Raw genomic sequence first — 14,661 nt, forward strand, 5'->3', positions numbered from 1 at the left:
TGAGTCACAAGCCATTTATTGAAAATGCACATACTGGATACAGAAGGCCTCTCGTTGCACTGATGAAGACCTCAACGCTAAGTTATTGCTTCTTTTTCATGGCACAAAAAATAGTAATACAAGTTTTTGCCATGCAAACTCACTACCGACAAGCTTTTACAAAACAATAAGCAGATGCTTATATGCAAATACAGGTACTACACTGTATATGTGTATAGGTGAAGGTTAAAAAAAGGAGTACAAAAAAATGCTCAATTTAAAAAAAAAAAAAAAAAAAAAAAAAAAAAAGAAAGAAAAAGAACATCCTCATAACACCGTCACAAAGTGATACACATGGGCTTAAACATGCATGAAATCACAAACACACATCCTTCAGATTCAAGCAGTGCTTCAGTTTACAAGATCAACAAACAAAAAGAAAAATGGGCTGCATTCTCAGAATGCTGTGCAAATAACGTTCATCAGCTCCCAAAGCCATTTTCTGCACCCGTCCCCGTTCCCTCGCTCCGAAGCAACATTCTGAACTCGACTCGAGTCGTAACCAAAGTGAGGCCGCAGCCTACTGTTTGCCTTTTTTTTACTCCCAAGGAACGAACGCAATGACGCACAGGTCTCGGTCACAGATTTCTTAATCAACCACAGCATACACCACGGCAAGTGCCCGTTGTTTGTCCACTTAATGCCCAGAGCAATGTACATGTACATATCTCAACTCTTAAGTGCCCTTCACTTTAGAGTTGCTTTAAATTAAGCAAGGAAAGCGTCCACACCAACACATCTACAGTAATGGTTGACGATTTAACCGACGAGATAAATAGTTGACTGCTGTCTTGGCAGGGCGGCGGATTGATAATCACCGCCTCTGAAAGGCCTTAAAAGGCCTCAGTGAACAGCAGATTACAGTAACAAGACATGAAGTGAAAAGTGGAGGGTCTTCCTCTTGGCTCACGTTTCAATGGAACTGGCGGACTTTTGACTCTCTGGAACCATTCAACGTGTCTTCCAGGAGACAGCGTGCAATAACAGAGCACTACGACAAAACAGGTGAACTCCACAGCAGGGCAGGGCAGGGCACGGCATGCCATGCGGACACAGTGCTGCATTACATTCTTGCTTAGCTTAGTGTTGATGGAATGTAGGTTTAAGGGATGTCGGTCTTAATTAGTCACCTGTGACTCTCGTCTTTTAAGGTTTCCTCTAAATGAAAGCGTTGACTGCATGCCTCCCAAGATCAGAGTCCCTTGGGGACATAAAGTAGGGCTGCAAAGTCTCCGTTGAGAGCCTCTGGAGGAGAAGAGGGTAAGGGGTGGGTGGGAGTTCAGTAAATCCACCCTGTCCCAAAAGACACAACAATGCTCTACACTTTGAGTGCAGCAGAGTGGCTTTCTATCACCAGGCCTGATTAACCAGCAGTGTGTTTAACAAGAACAACTCAAGAGTGACACGAATACTCGCTCCGAAATCACTCCCTGACTGATCCTCCTGTCCTATTACCGACCTCCTGTCGCCTGCACCGGCACATTTGGCATGTTCATGCTTCCAATCAGTCAGTCAGTCGTCCATTAGAGTCAACAGAAATGTGAATATGAGACAAGAGTACAGAAGAAAGAATATAAATTATGTAAAAAACAAAAACAAACAAAAAAACCCACACATATCTAGTTACATATCTAGTTAGCATACTACTCAACCATGCAGCCAGACAATAACGAATACTATATGATAGTCTGGCTGGCTGTTAACTTTTTTCCTCCTCTCCTTCTTCTATTCTGAGTGTCTGATCAACCCTCGTGTCCGTTATTAGAAACCAAAGAAAAAGAGCACCAGCTTATCCTTCTGTTTTTGCGTGTTCAAGAAACACTAAGAAAGAAAACAGTCTATGTTTATTTACAGTACCGTGTCTGTCAGTAACTTCTCACTGAAGAAAAAAAGAGGATGTACCGTAACACAGAAACGATAGTACGCTTAAACACGGTATGAATTTACACAAGTGTGTAGAGACACAGACAGTTCTGTCCAAAAGAACACACTCCGATAGCGGAGAAGCTCCCCAGAGTTTGGGGAGGTAGCTTGAATCCATGGCATGAGTCTGTGAAAGATGCTGACCATTACTGTGGTCATGAGTTCTGTTCCAGCTGCACACACATACACACAGACACACACACGCGCACACACTTCTGGTGAGCCGGTTCCAACACCGAGCAGGTCCTTCATTCCGAGCATTTCTCACTATGAGAAAACAGAGTCGTCATGACGCGAGAAAGAAGGAGCAACTAAAAGTCTGAATATCGAACACAGAGGGAGGCAGAGAGAGATGCTGTTCTGCTGCATCTCACACACAGAGGGAAGACACAAAGGTTAAGCGGGCAACTGTTCGATAGTGGAGTGAAGATGTGTTCCTCTTCCTCAGCAGAACTGAGGGGGTTTTCAGTAAGATAGTGGGGTTGGTTGGGGGGGAGGGGGGGGTTCCCAGCAGTTACAGGCTGCCAGCTGATGCAGGGCCTGGCTGATGCAGCACGACCGGCTTCACACACGGTTCTAGATGGACTTGGAGGAGTCTTGCTTGCTGATGAGGACCTCGAGCAGACGTAGCTTGGCTTTGATGCGTTTATACTCCTTGTACTCGTCCATCATGGGCAGGCGGTCCTCCTTCTGTACGTTCCTGTGGAGACAGCAGGGCCTACATTAAGTGGCTTCATCACTTCAGCTGGTCTGCTGTTTACCTCACTGTAAGAGCATCATTCCTCTCCAATAAACATTACACTGGGATCTGGAAGCTGGATCAGGGCTAAGCCATTATCGTGCTAATCTACTGCTGACGCGGGCTGCACTGGAGCTCAAGGCTGATGTATGTCTACGTGGGTTTGTTTGTATGGAAGCGAAGCAACCAATTCCCCGACACAATTCTGCTTGTGCTGGAGGAACCTGCTGACGTGGCTACTTGCTCAAGAACCCCTGATTCAGCTGTGAGAAGCCTTCTTACACCCCCCCCCCCTCCCCCCTCTGTACACATGATCTGTAACCTACCGTCCGTTCTGTTGGTAGAACTCGTCCTCAAACTCACGGATGGTCCTCCGTAGCTTCTTCTTCTCCGCTCTGGCTTTCCACAGCTGCTCCAGGAGCTCTGGCCTGTGGCAATTATTTATTCAAAATAAATAAATCATTTAAATCATAATTTGCTGTTGTTCTAAAAATCATTGTTGAGTAAAATTTCATTGTTGAAAAATTCTTCTAAAAGATATTCTATTGGCTGTTTAAAAACAATTAATAAACAAGTGACTTTGGAATTGTAGTGTGTACAGAGCGGAATTGCTCAGGAGCTTGAAGTTAACTTGTGTGGCCTCAGGGGCAGGAACTATGTCTTACTAAGCAGGAAGCAGCGTGACCTGCTGCCCACACAGCAATGTAAGTCAGGCCAACGGGTAAGGCCAAAGTGTGAGCGGTTGTGCGGTGTGAGGATAAGCAGGTGACAAGGCTGTGTGTGGAACCTAGACCAGTCTGCCGGACTCTGGCTAAGGTGGTCCATGTAGTCCATTTCCTTCTAAAGCGATTACTGCCTTATTCAGCTTGAAACTTTGAGGTCAGTGACTCTTACAGGCGACAGGCCTGTGCCAGGTGCTTTAAATAGGCTGTCATATGATTTGGGCGTGAGAGGATTGCAGCTCCCGCCTCATAAACCGCTGGCCGCCACAGTAGGGCTACGTGCATACCAAGCATGCACTCAAGGTAGACTGGGGTGCAAAGCTGAAGCTAAGCAGCTTTAAAGAAGAAAAAAAAAATGAAACTAAGGACTTGCATTGATCATTAATGATTTTGTTAAAAGTCAGAATGCCGTTTAGCCGATTAATGACCACTGTTTATCCGAGGGTATTAAGGCTAATAATCTTGAGTAAAGGGCAGGGCAGTGAGTTTCATCGCACTTACATGGAGGAGGCATTTGAACTGGACAGACGTAGATCAAGAGTCAGCTTGCCCGAGCTTTCCTCCATCTTGGGCCTCAGAATGCTCTCCAGCTGCTGGGCGCTGGGCTGGGCGGCTGGATCCAGGGCGATGATGACCTCTGACCCGTCACTCTGCACTGCCCTGATTTCTTGATCTGCTCCGCCATCCTCTTCCTCCTCTTCCTCCTTGATCTCATCACAGAAGTGGGCCGTCTCGCCTTCGATGATGGGCTGCAGGGTCTGATTGCGTCTCTTGCTGGAGGGTGAGGCCTGTGCAGGGAGAGAGGGAGGGCGGGGTGAGGCTATTCTGGTGCTGAAGGCCCCAAGGCAGCTCACGTGAGACTGCAGCTACAGCAGGTTATGAACTCTTGCTGGCACTTCTATTTTTATTCTGGAAAATCATCAGAACCTTTACCTACATACTGAGTGAGACAGCAGCTGTTTTTTTTAATGACCAGTAAATACAGAAGACGGCCAAACTATGTCCACTCTGTTTGGGTTGAGGCAGTCTGACGCTAAAAACATAAATCTGTCAGAATTGTCGTTTATGTGTTTCAAAGGGAGGAGAGAAACTTACGATGATGGGCGTGATGCTGACGCGGGTGAGCATCTGTTTTACCAGCCGGTATCGGTCATACAAAGGCTTGACTATCAGACGTTCCTCACGCGTGACCTGTAACGAAGCATCAAAAAAGTAAAGTCAAGTAAAAGTAAAACTTTATACTTCACACATTGCAACAACCACGAGCACCAAAAATTACACATCCGCAAGGCTTGTGCCCCGTACACTGGCCCTGCACACCTAGCCCTGGGTATAGCTCCCTGACAGACAAAAGAAAGAAAAAGAAAGAAAAAAATAGGAATGACACACTTACAGGACGGCCATGCAGTCCCTCATAGTACAGCAGGTTCTTCTGTAGCACAGTCTTCTCGCAGGCCAGCTGTTCCTTAGTCATTTTCTGTACAGAGAACCAGAGAAATCTCCATGAACACATATTCACACAATCAGCCATGCACAGATCTCTTCTTCTCCTTTAATTTTGCTAAATATTATGTGCGTTGGTACATTACATCAGGTTTCAGTAGAGCAGAGTCAGAGTCACAGCATAAAGAAGCACTTCAGACCTTCAATCTGACTAATGCTAACCTGAGCAATGTAAACAGCAGCTGGATGGAGATCTTTCGAATAACTCAAATGGGATAATGCTAAATGGCCATTAGCTTGCATTCACTGTTAGCTTTGTTAGCATTCTGGGTGAAGCATACTGAAGAATTTGGAGGTCTGATGTAATAAATAAATAAAAAAAAAAAAAAAAAAAAAAAAAAAGAAAAGCGGACATAAAACATAGAACGGAATATATGGAAAAGATGGAGCAGTGTGTTGGCACTCACTCTGATGTCTTCAGGCCAGTCGTCCTCCTCTCTCTTGCTTTTGATACGTAGCTGGATGAGTTCGAGCGTCTCTTCGCTGGTGGGTCGCAGCCCTCTCACCTCGCTCTCCTTCTCAGCGGTGCCCTCAGCAGACGGATGTTCCAGAGTGGAGCCGAAGCTCTTGGGCAGCGTGTTGCTGCGCGGCCGTGTCTGAGGTGTTAGCTCGCTGTCAGCCTTGTGTTTGGCATCTGTGCCAGAACACACACACACACACACACACACACACACACAGAAAGAGAGGCATATGGGTAAGTGATGGTAGAAGATTTGAGAGACTGTTTTTATGCTGCAGGGATATGGTAGTGTAGTAGCCAAATACAAGCGCTGTAAAAACAGCTACACCAGGAATACAAACTTCTCATGTTAAACCCACCATACTGTCTCAGTTGACAGTTGACTTAGTAACAATAGAGGGCACTTGAACATGTGACAACTGTCCTCAGCTGATTAAAAAAAAAAAATCAAAAAGGCAAGATGGCTGCTTATAGCACATCACTTGGGGGTCAGCACAAAAAAGGCAACAAAAACAATACAAAAGAAAAAGAAGCTTTCTTCACATTGCAATAAAGAAATTGTGACACGTGACTGAGAGTAGATTGCTTCTACGAGGCCGCGGTCAGAAACACAACCAAAGAAAGAGGACAGGAGAGAAGGCCACGAAAAAAAAAAAAAAAAAAAAAAATCAAGGCAAGGTCTCAGGTCTACTTACTGCTGCTTGAGTGTACTTACAGAAGTGGGGTGCCTGTCTAGAGGCAGTGAGGGGGCGTGACAGTGTAAAATGGGGTGTATTCGGGGCGGAGGAGTGACGTCTGTGTGACTGAAGCACTGCCTGGTGCCTCAAGGACCCCTTGGGTAAGAGGTGCTGTCGTCCTGCCGAGATGGGGGTCGTCCGTAGGGGGTTTAGTTAAAGAGAGAGAGAAACTTATTCGGCAGTGCACCTCTGATTGGGGCGTCAAATGGAAATGGATAATGGAAAGGGTGGGGGCCAATCACAATGGACCAACACATGTGCGAGCGGGTGGGTCCCGTGTGAGATGGAGCAGTGATGGGGAGGTGACTCCGCTCTGTCTGAGGACCACACTGGCCACTGACAGCACACTACTGCTAATCATCAACCCGAGTACCAACCCGAGACCCAGCAACCCTTGCTCTCAAGACACACACACACACACACACACGTACACACATGTACAAACAATTACACATACACGCGCGCACACACTTCACGCTTACCTTTAAGCTGCTTGCGGATTTTGGTGAGGTCAGTCATCCACTTCAGGACCTTGGGATTAGCTGCCTTGTCAGCATGAGACGGCTGAAAGTGGAAGACGTAAATAAGAAGAGTTATCTTTGTCCAAGCTGAAATGTGTTACTAGCATGTCAATCGTAAGACAGTGCAAGATTATTAGGCTAGACTGAATATCAACACTCAAATATTTGCTCACTATGTTGGTATTCATTTCTTGGTGTAGTTTTCAGAAGCCTCATCTGTTTTTTTAAACCACAGTAAAATAGTTTAAAACGCAAAAAATGTAATGAGCAGCCTTTTAGGTAAAATGGTTGGTATGCAATAAAGGCATGACAGGTTTTATGAATCATGTGAAATCAAAAACAGTGATTTTTATCCCTGAAATACTTGAATACTTGAATTACTACTATATGGGCTAAATGCCTTTAATTTTGTCTGTTTGCATCAGACAAAAATGCTTAATATGTTCATGGCCGATTTCAGTTCACTTGCGCCATCACCGTCGGCCACTTTCAATACGCCACTGCCGGATGTACTTTAAAAGACACTTTACACTGTGGCAATAAACATACTTAGAATTTAAAATGTAAACATTACTGTTTTAAAGGTTATTTTGAGAATGTGTATTCAGGTACTACACATATTAACACATATCCTAAGTCTATAAACTGCTATTCACGCCAGCCATCTTATAAAGCTTGTGATGATAAAGTACCAACCATATAGTTCTTGTCTTTCTCGAACTGCTCCTCAAACTGCTTGATCTTTTTCTTAAGGTTCTGGAGTTTCTTGGTGAGCTGCTGAGAAACAGTGTCTCCCTTCACACTCTCTTTGGAACTGAAGGAGGCCCTGCGAGGCCTGGAAAAGAACAGAGAAAAAGACTGAGAAGTCAAATTAAGAACCTGTGAAATAAATGCACGAGAAAGTATGCAGCATAATCCAACCTAATTATAGCATTTTATAGCATCTCTATTTGTAACAGTGACAGTTTATGAATTGTATTTATGCCACAATCGGTCTAGTAGTTCCTGCACAGTTTTATGCTTTTCTTGCTCAAGCACACCTGATTCAATTCACCTGTTTAGAAGGTCTGTTACAGCATGGAAATTGTCTGGCTCCTGCTACACACCCCTTGTCTAAATTGTATTTTTATAGTGAGGCTTGTCAGCGAATGATCTCTTTACCTCCCGCAGGACAGTGCTTTGGTGGGGGAGGTGGCATCAGAGTCCTGCTGCAAGAAGCGCTGGCTGTGGCCAAAATCTAGGAAGCGCCGGGCCAGTAACGGCTGAGCATCTTCCTCCAGAGGAAGAGGCAGCATACGGCCTGCCAGTGGAGACAGCTGTGCCTCTCCAGACTCACTCTCCTCTTGCCATGACATGAACACTGGAACAGGATCTATAGCACACATGCAACCAAGCAGCGTTAGCAAATCAAAATGCTCATTTCACAAATACAAATACAACTGCATAATTCCAAAACTCCCTGGTTTGCCCCCAGAGAGCACTGAGGAACTAAGGAACAGTTAGGACATTAAGCCCCAGGTCAGGACAAAGGAGAATAAGGGAACACACTGAGTGTAGGGTGTTTAGTGAGCCAGAGGGATGGGCATTAAGGGCCAGGACAACACAATGAGGACCAAGGGAATCAGATGGAAAAGGGAAGGTCCACTGAGAGCCATGGCTGAGAAAACAACCTTAACAACTTTCCTTTAGGTGTTATTTGGATATTTGCCTGAGGAAAGAGATCCCTACACAATGCTCTACCTTTTAAATCACAGATTTGTAGCTGACCTATCCATGACACGGTTGCTAGGCTAGGTTTTTTTGCTTACCTTACTTCCAGCCTCCCAGTTTGAATACTAACTAAAAATTTCCACCTCAGTTTGTCTCTTTCTGCCAAGCTAATGTGTAGCTTTAAATAATTTTACTAATATAGCTTGAAGGGAAATATTTCAACGTTTCGACCCTATTTCCACCTGGCCACATCAGGTGACTAGTATCTGGATTTTATCCTGATAAGATTTCAGCCACATGCATCTACACTCCGTATTTAAATTAGTCAAGGTGGAAATCCGATCACTGTGTGGTACAGAACATGCAAATTCGTTTGTGTCAAATGTACTGGGAGGGGTTTTGGTTGTTGAATGTGTCTTGGAATGACGGATGAGTTGTTTTAGCCGTCATGTCAGTATTATACAGCACTATGCAAAGGTCTTAGGCACCTGTGCAATTTAGAAGAAGAATCTCCTCATCTGGTCAGTAAGCGTTTATTATCTCATTAAAACACTAATATTAGAATGAATACAAATAACATTCGTACATCACTGTGTTCATCACTGTGTTCATTAAACCATCTTCAAAGCTCTCCTTGTGGAGTCTAGTATTATTTATAGTCATCATCCAACACCTGGTTTTGTAAATCCGTGCTTAATGATGTTAAATCAGGTGAGCTGGTGAGGGAATTGAACACATCCACGCCCTGGCTGGGGACGTCCAAGAGAAACCTAGACCCAAGCTTTGTTCTCCAAACTAGCTCACCTTCTTCAGAATAAGATATTCTTGTTCTTTTGACTGTATTTATGTTTCCCTGCATCTGGTCTAATGTGATCTGGACTTCTTCCAAGCAAATACACTCTCATTGCAGAGATAACCAGTCTTAAATACCATGCTTAGGTGTTGAAAGCTTCTGTACAGTACTGTATATCAGATGCAATGGGGACAAAATATTTACAGTAGCTAGTGTTGAAGCAATATAAAATATTAAAAGAATAATCTGTGAGTGTCCTCTTTAATAAATCTATGAGATGTTTCTACCTAAAAACAATTATATAATCAAAAATGTTACTAAAATACACACTTAGCAATTCCACAAAAGCTAAGCTGTGTTATACAATTTCTCATTATGTTTAATGGGACTTTTTCCTAACATTCTCTGGACAGCAGCTATAAAAAAAGAACACATTTGTGGTTGAATCACAATACATCCAATTAAATATCATAAAACAGGGAAATTAAAGAGAGCTGTTTGCTGCTTAATCAGTGCCAGTAGAGGGCTTCATCAACCCTTGGTACAGTTGTGGACAGCCTGCTGCTACTGCCGCTATTGAGTGGCTCTGGGCACAGCGGAGCATGCCAACTCTGTCACGTTGGCCTGCAGGGAGAACCAGAGCTAGATTCTCTTCCAGAGCCAGAGAGGCCCCCAGAGCTGCAGTGAATAGAGAATGTACTGGCCTGCAGCCCACCACTGTGGAAACTTAGCCGGTCTACTTAACAGTTTCCATGTACGAGACGGGCAATTCATCAGGAGAAGGCTTATGTGTTTGCAGAGGGCAGACTGAAACCAGTGGGAGACAGCAGTACTAATTGGGTGCGAGAGGAGCGAAGGTTGGAGGGGGGCTACAGGTAAGTCGTGTTCTCAGAGGGGTGATTAATACAGTTCATTATGAGAGAGGGAAAGAGAAGAGGAAGAGGTGAGTGGCTGTGGAGCTACTACTTACCATGCCCTTCCCTCTGCAGGTGCATACATGTGAAGTCTATGGGGGGGATAGTGTTGGGGCATGATGCTGACCAGGCATGGGTGAAGGGACAGAGAGAGAAAATAAAGGAAGGAGAGAGAGAGAGATAGAGAGAGAGAGAGAGAGAGAGAGAGAGAGATAGCACAGAAGACTGTGGTGAGCTTTATGCCTCGCCATCAATCATCACAAGGCCACACACACAAGCACATGTACACACACATAATGATATGCAGTTATGGCTGAAGTGACAATGAGTTATGACAAGTTAACCTGTATACATTGTATACGTCTTTTGATAATAAGTAAGTAAACACACTGTTTAAAAACTTCAATAATATAAAACTAATGTGGCTTAAGATGCACATATTTAATCAGTTTAATATGATTTAAGTGCCTTACAGCTTCATTGGTTTTGAATCATTTGAAGAAAGTTGTAGATAAATATTTAGAACATTTAGAATACTGATAACACAGTTCAGGTTTTTCTTTTTTGAAAAACTGGTTTCTTACTGGATGTACTAATCCACACCTATTACTATATGCAAATATTTTTTTTTATAAAAAGGAAATCCGTCTGTAAATCAATTAGCATCCATGGCTAAATACAAAATCTCAGCGGCTCAATAGCTGAACTTTTCCAAGACATTTTCAGTCCACACAAATAGAGAAATAGTGTCCAAATGTAAATTTCCTACTTTCCAGAACACATTGGAACCCTGAAAGTTACAATAAAATAACATCTAAAATACCTCACATTTTAAACTCTTATTTTACTGAATAAACAAAATATAAAAAAATGGAATTAAACTACTTTTCAAACCATTTTGGTGTATAATTTATAATATATTGCCACTGTTAATTAACAGCACAAGTAGACATTTAATTCAATAATTTTTAAATTTCATTTAAACCTTCTGATTTATGGTTTATATTATTTTTTACAAATAGTACCAGCAGATAATTACCATATTTTTTCATGGAATCATTTCTGTGATTTATTATAAAATAATCAATATAAAACATTTTTGAACTTCTGGTGTTTTGGTTTACAATATTTCTTCACTGTTAATCAATAACAAGTGATTATATACCATTGAACATTTGTGGAGGAATGTTCTGCCTTTGGGCAATTAAAATATTAGTAAGTCATTAAAAATGGATTTGCCTCATTAACCTCTCATTAATAGTTGATCTATTAAATCTATCCACCTGTTTACAGTTGTGGTGCCAAGGACACAGAGTCACAACCTTATCTACGGCCACACACACACACACACACACACACACACACACACACACACACACACACACACACACACACACACAGCCAACAAAACTCATTGTGTGACCATGTGTAAGCTAAAACGTGTCTTGCGGCAGGTTTCTCTTTGCTGGTTCTGAATCTGCAGCTGCACAGTGTCTGCACTGAAACAGAGCACATGCTCTTTTTCTTTTAGGCCAAATCACCAGCTTGTCCAGAACAGGCCTTTATGTAGTATTTAAGGCTATGAGCAACACAAACTAGACAGATTTAGTTACCTTCCCACTCTCCATCGGTGAAGACGGAGCTAAGCTGGAGGCTGCTGGAGCTGGCTTCCTGGCCAGGCTGCTCGGGGGTCTCTGTGTTAGCGTTCAGATCATATATTTCTGGAGCAGACTCCTAAACAGGGAGGACAAACAAGGGAAGTTTATTTATAGTTCATACACCATGACATTAAAGAAGGTCATTTAAGATATACACGTTAATTATCTGTATTACTGGAAAAGTAGGAAACGGAGGTCCAAGACCCCTACTAGCAGTGTTAGAATTGACAATATCAGTCAGTACTCACAGAGGTGGTCTCATCAGTCTGGTCCATGCGCTCACTCTCTGGATAGGTTTCTTGTCTGTGTGAAATAGAAATATGCACACGCTTGTAAATAGCTTCAAAAATGGTTGGGACAGTTTCACAATTTGTTATTAGCTTATACTCTGTACTGTGACCACAGCAGAGCTGCTCATCTTTAAATATACTTATGGGTTATTATATCTGGATTATGAATATACTGAAAGTAGATACAGAGGCTGATTGGTAAACCGCATGAATACTCAATGTATAATTTTACTTTACAGCTAATATTGTACATGCTAGGAGACCATGACTGTGGATGACGCATGAAAAACACATATTGCATAGGGTACTATAAGCTTCAGTGCTTTGAAAACTTTTCAGTGTACACACTCAATACTGAATATTTCATTATTAATCCTATCAGTATTACTTATTACAGACATGCCCAAGACCATCTGAGACCCACTGTTTACAAAGTGGAATCAGGTGTGCTGTGGCTTGTTTGAAAAGAAAACCTGCCGCTGACTGCCTTTTGCGGATAAGATTGGATACCCCTGACTTATTCCCTATAAAACCCTTACCAAAGTTATACACTTGGAGATTTTGGAGCTTAGCTGCCTCTAAACTAAGCCAGACCTCGTCAAAGGAAATAAAACCCAAATCTAAGCTTCTAAAGACGAAGTCGATAAAGCTTCAAGGCTAAAAACTAACCTTGCAGTTGTTCTGATATTGTTCTCAGCATCTACGAGAGCCTCTGTGTCAAGGTCCATGATGGAACTTTCCTCTGCTGCAAGGCTGCTGGGCTGGGAACCTTGAAAAGCCTGGGGAGGGTAAATGAAAAGAGGATTTTGCTTTACGTGTAAACACCAAATGTAAAAGTGTCATTTTCTGAAAGTTTACACAGCAGCAGGAATGAAATGCTTGGCTTACTTTATGGAGGTTTACACAAACAATAAGTACAGAGCAAACAGAGCTCAGAGCATACTGTTCTTACGGTACTTTAAATAATGGGGGAGTTGAAAAAAACTGAGGAAAAACCTTGTAAGCTCTCAAGGTCTAGTGGTGATTAGAATGTTCTGGTGGCAAGACTGTGTGTGTGTGTGGTGTGGTGTTGCTATGCAGATGCTGCTGTCATTCCTTGGGGCGATCTATTAAAAGAGGGTGACCCATTTCAGGGATGTGTAGACCTGGAGGTAAGCCACAGGTTTGATGGTGGTGTGGAGAGGAAGGAAGCCGCTTGCCTTTCCCTGTTGAAAACAGTACACAGCCTGTTTATCTGACAAACTAGGCCTTGTTTCGCTTTCTGGAGGTCAGCATGAGGAACAACAGCTTGGTTGTGTACCGAGACAAGGCCAAGCCTTGCTGATAGAGAACACAACCGGTATTGGGGGCACATTGTGGCTACTGTGCATCAGCGCTTGATACCGGAGGCTCTCATTTCACAGACATAAACATCATGGCTTTTGTGCTGTTGCGAGAAAGCCCGATGACGAAGAACTAAGGTCTCCCACAAACACAAATTTCATCCTTTTAACGAACCTCATTGTCTTTTGCAGACTCGTCGGCTTCTGTAGCACACAGAGAGCCAGCTTCAGCTTGATCTTCACGCTCTTCTTTTTTCGTCATCTTCTCACCAGCTGCATCTCTGTGGAGGCACACAGACGGCAAGTATGTTATAGCCAAACAAACACACTCACATCAGCAGGGACCTGAGAAAACAGCCTCCGCCTCCCTGGCGGATTGCTTCAAACCCACTCAAGTGCTTGTACCAACAGAAATGAGTAAACATGTCAGTTTCTGCTGGAGTGTCTCCTTATCGTGTTGTTCATTTACATTTACGGCATTTGGCTGACACTCTTATCCAGATTTGTATACACACTCACCCCTGGTCCGGTTGGCAGGAGGACCCCTGGTTCTCATAGCTGCTGAGGCCCTGGTCTATGGAGCTCTGCAGATCCAGCAAGTGCTGCTCAACTGCAGCCCGGATGGTCCTCTGGAGGATACTGTGGACACACACAGCCGTCATAAAAGTGCATATTCACAGGCGCAATCACACACACACACACACACACACACACATATACATTAGGATATGTTTCATCAACCATCACTTTTTTTATATTTATGCTACAACATATGGTGCTCAAGTTTAGTGGTGTATGACCCACTTACAGATACATGTCTGACCTTGTTAGACTCAGCTAAGATACCCTCACCAGGAGGCCTTTAAGATGGTAGGTGTTTATTCATGAGTAATGTGGCCCACATGCAGCGTACCAGGTAAAATGTTTATACAGCATTTCTATTCTGGCTCAAAACTGCTGCCTGTGGTGGCTGTGATCCGGCACCCGGATTCAGATGAAGTCATCACAGCTCACTGCGGTATGAAGGCCAGATGAAAGTAGTAAAGGGTCCAAACTGGGCCATGACTTCTTTGCTATCTGGGGTTGATCATCCAAGACACGTTTGGTGTCTGAAGATTGTGTCTTGTCCCACGGCAAGCAACAAGGGTGAGCTTTAACTTCAAAAACAAAACACCCTCATTATAATGAACGACACTGTCTAGACCAACCAAACTGAGACCGCTTAGAGGAAAACTGCTGGACTGCTGGGTGTTTTAGAAAGTAATTCTAGGTACTATTTTCAAATGTGTTATACACTGTTCAGCCATAATATTAGCATTAGGTGAAGTGA

The 14,661-nt window shown here is 43.3% G+C and overlaps 1 protein-coding gene across 3 annotated transcripts in view; it reads right to left on the minus strand.

The window, feature by feature from the left end:
- The window catches only part of fam13b (family with sequence similarity 13 member B), a 42,317-nt gene continuing 27,656 nt past the window's right edge, over positions 1 to 14,661 (minus strand). The window contains exons 9-24 of one of the 3 annotated variants that reach the window (XM_072664304.1): positions 13,851 to 13,970; positions 13,507 to 13,612; positions 12,679 to 12,788; positions 11,968 to 12,022; positions 11,675 to 11,795; positions 10,118 to 10,183; positions 7,806 to 8,016; positions 7,341 to 7,479; positions 6,606 to 6,687; positions 6,102 to 6,242; positions 5,334 to 5,560; positions 4,817 to 4,900; positions 4,519 to 4,614; positions 3,925 to 4,211; positions 3,028 to 3,129; positions 1 to 2,662 (exon numbers count right to left, since the gene is read on the minus strand). In XM_072664304.1, the coding sequence (XP_072520405.1) occupies positions 2,539 to 2,662; positions 3,028 to 3,129; positions 3,925 to 4,211; positions 4,519 to 4,614; positions 4,817 to 4,900; positions 5,334 to 5,560; positions 6,102 to 6,242; positions 6,606 to 6,687; positions 7,341 to 7,479; positions 7,806 to 8,016; positions 10,118 to 10,183; positions 11,675 to 11,795; positions 11,968 to 12,022; positions 12,679 to 12,788; positions 13,507 to 13,612; positions 13,851 to 13,970 (2,071 nt within the window). In that variant the 3' untranslated portion in view covers positions 1 to 2,538. The remainder of the gene's footprint in view (positions 2,663 to 3,027; positions 3,130 to 3,924; positions 4,212 to 4,518; positions 4,615 to 4,816; positions 4,901 to 5,333; positions 5,561 to 6,101; positions 6,243 to 6,605; positions 6,688 to 7,340; positions 7,480 to 7,805; positions 8,017 to 10,117; positions 10,184 to 11,674; positions 11,796 to 11,967; positions 12,023 to 12,678; positions 12,789 to 13,506; positions 13,613 to 13,850; positions 13,971 to 14,661) is intronic. The other 2 variants (XM_072664305.1, XM_072664306.1) reach the window with 2 other exon arrangements.

This window comes from Salminus brasiliensis, chromosome 19, assembly GCF_030463535.1.
Source record: "Salminus brasiliensis chromosome 19, fSalBra1.hap2, whole genome shotgun sequence".
Taxonomy (NCBI): domain Eukaryota; kingdom Metazoa; phylum Chordata; class Actinopteri; order Characiformes; family Bryconidae; genus Salminus; species Salminus brasiliensis.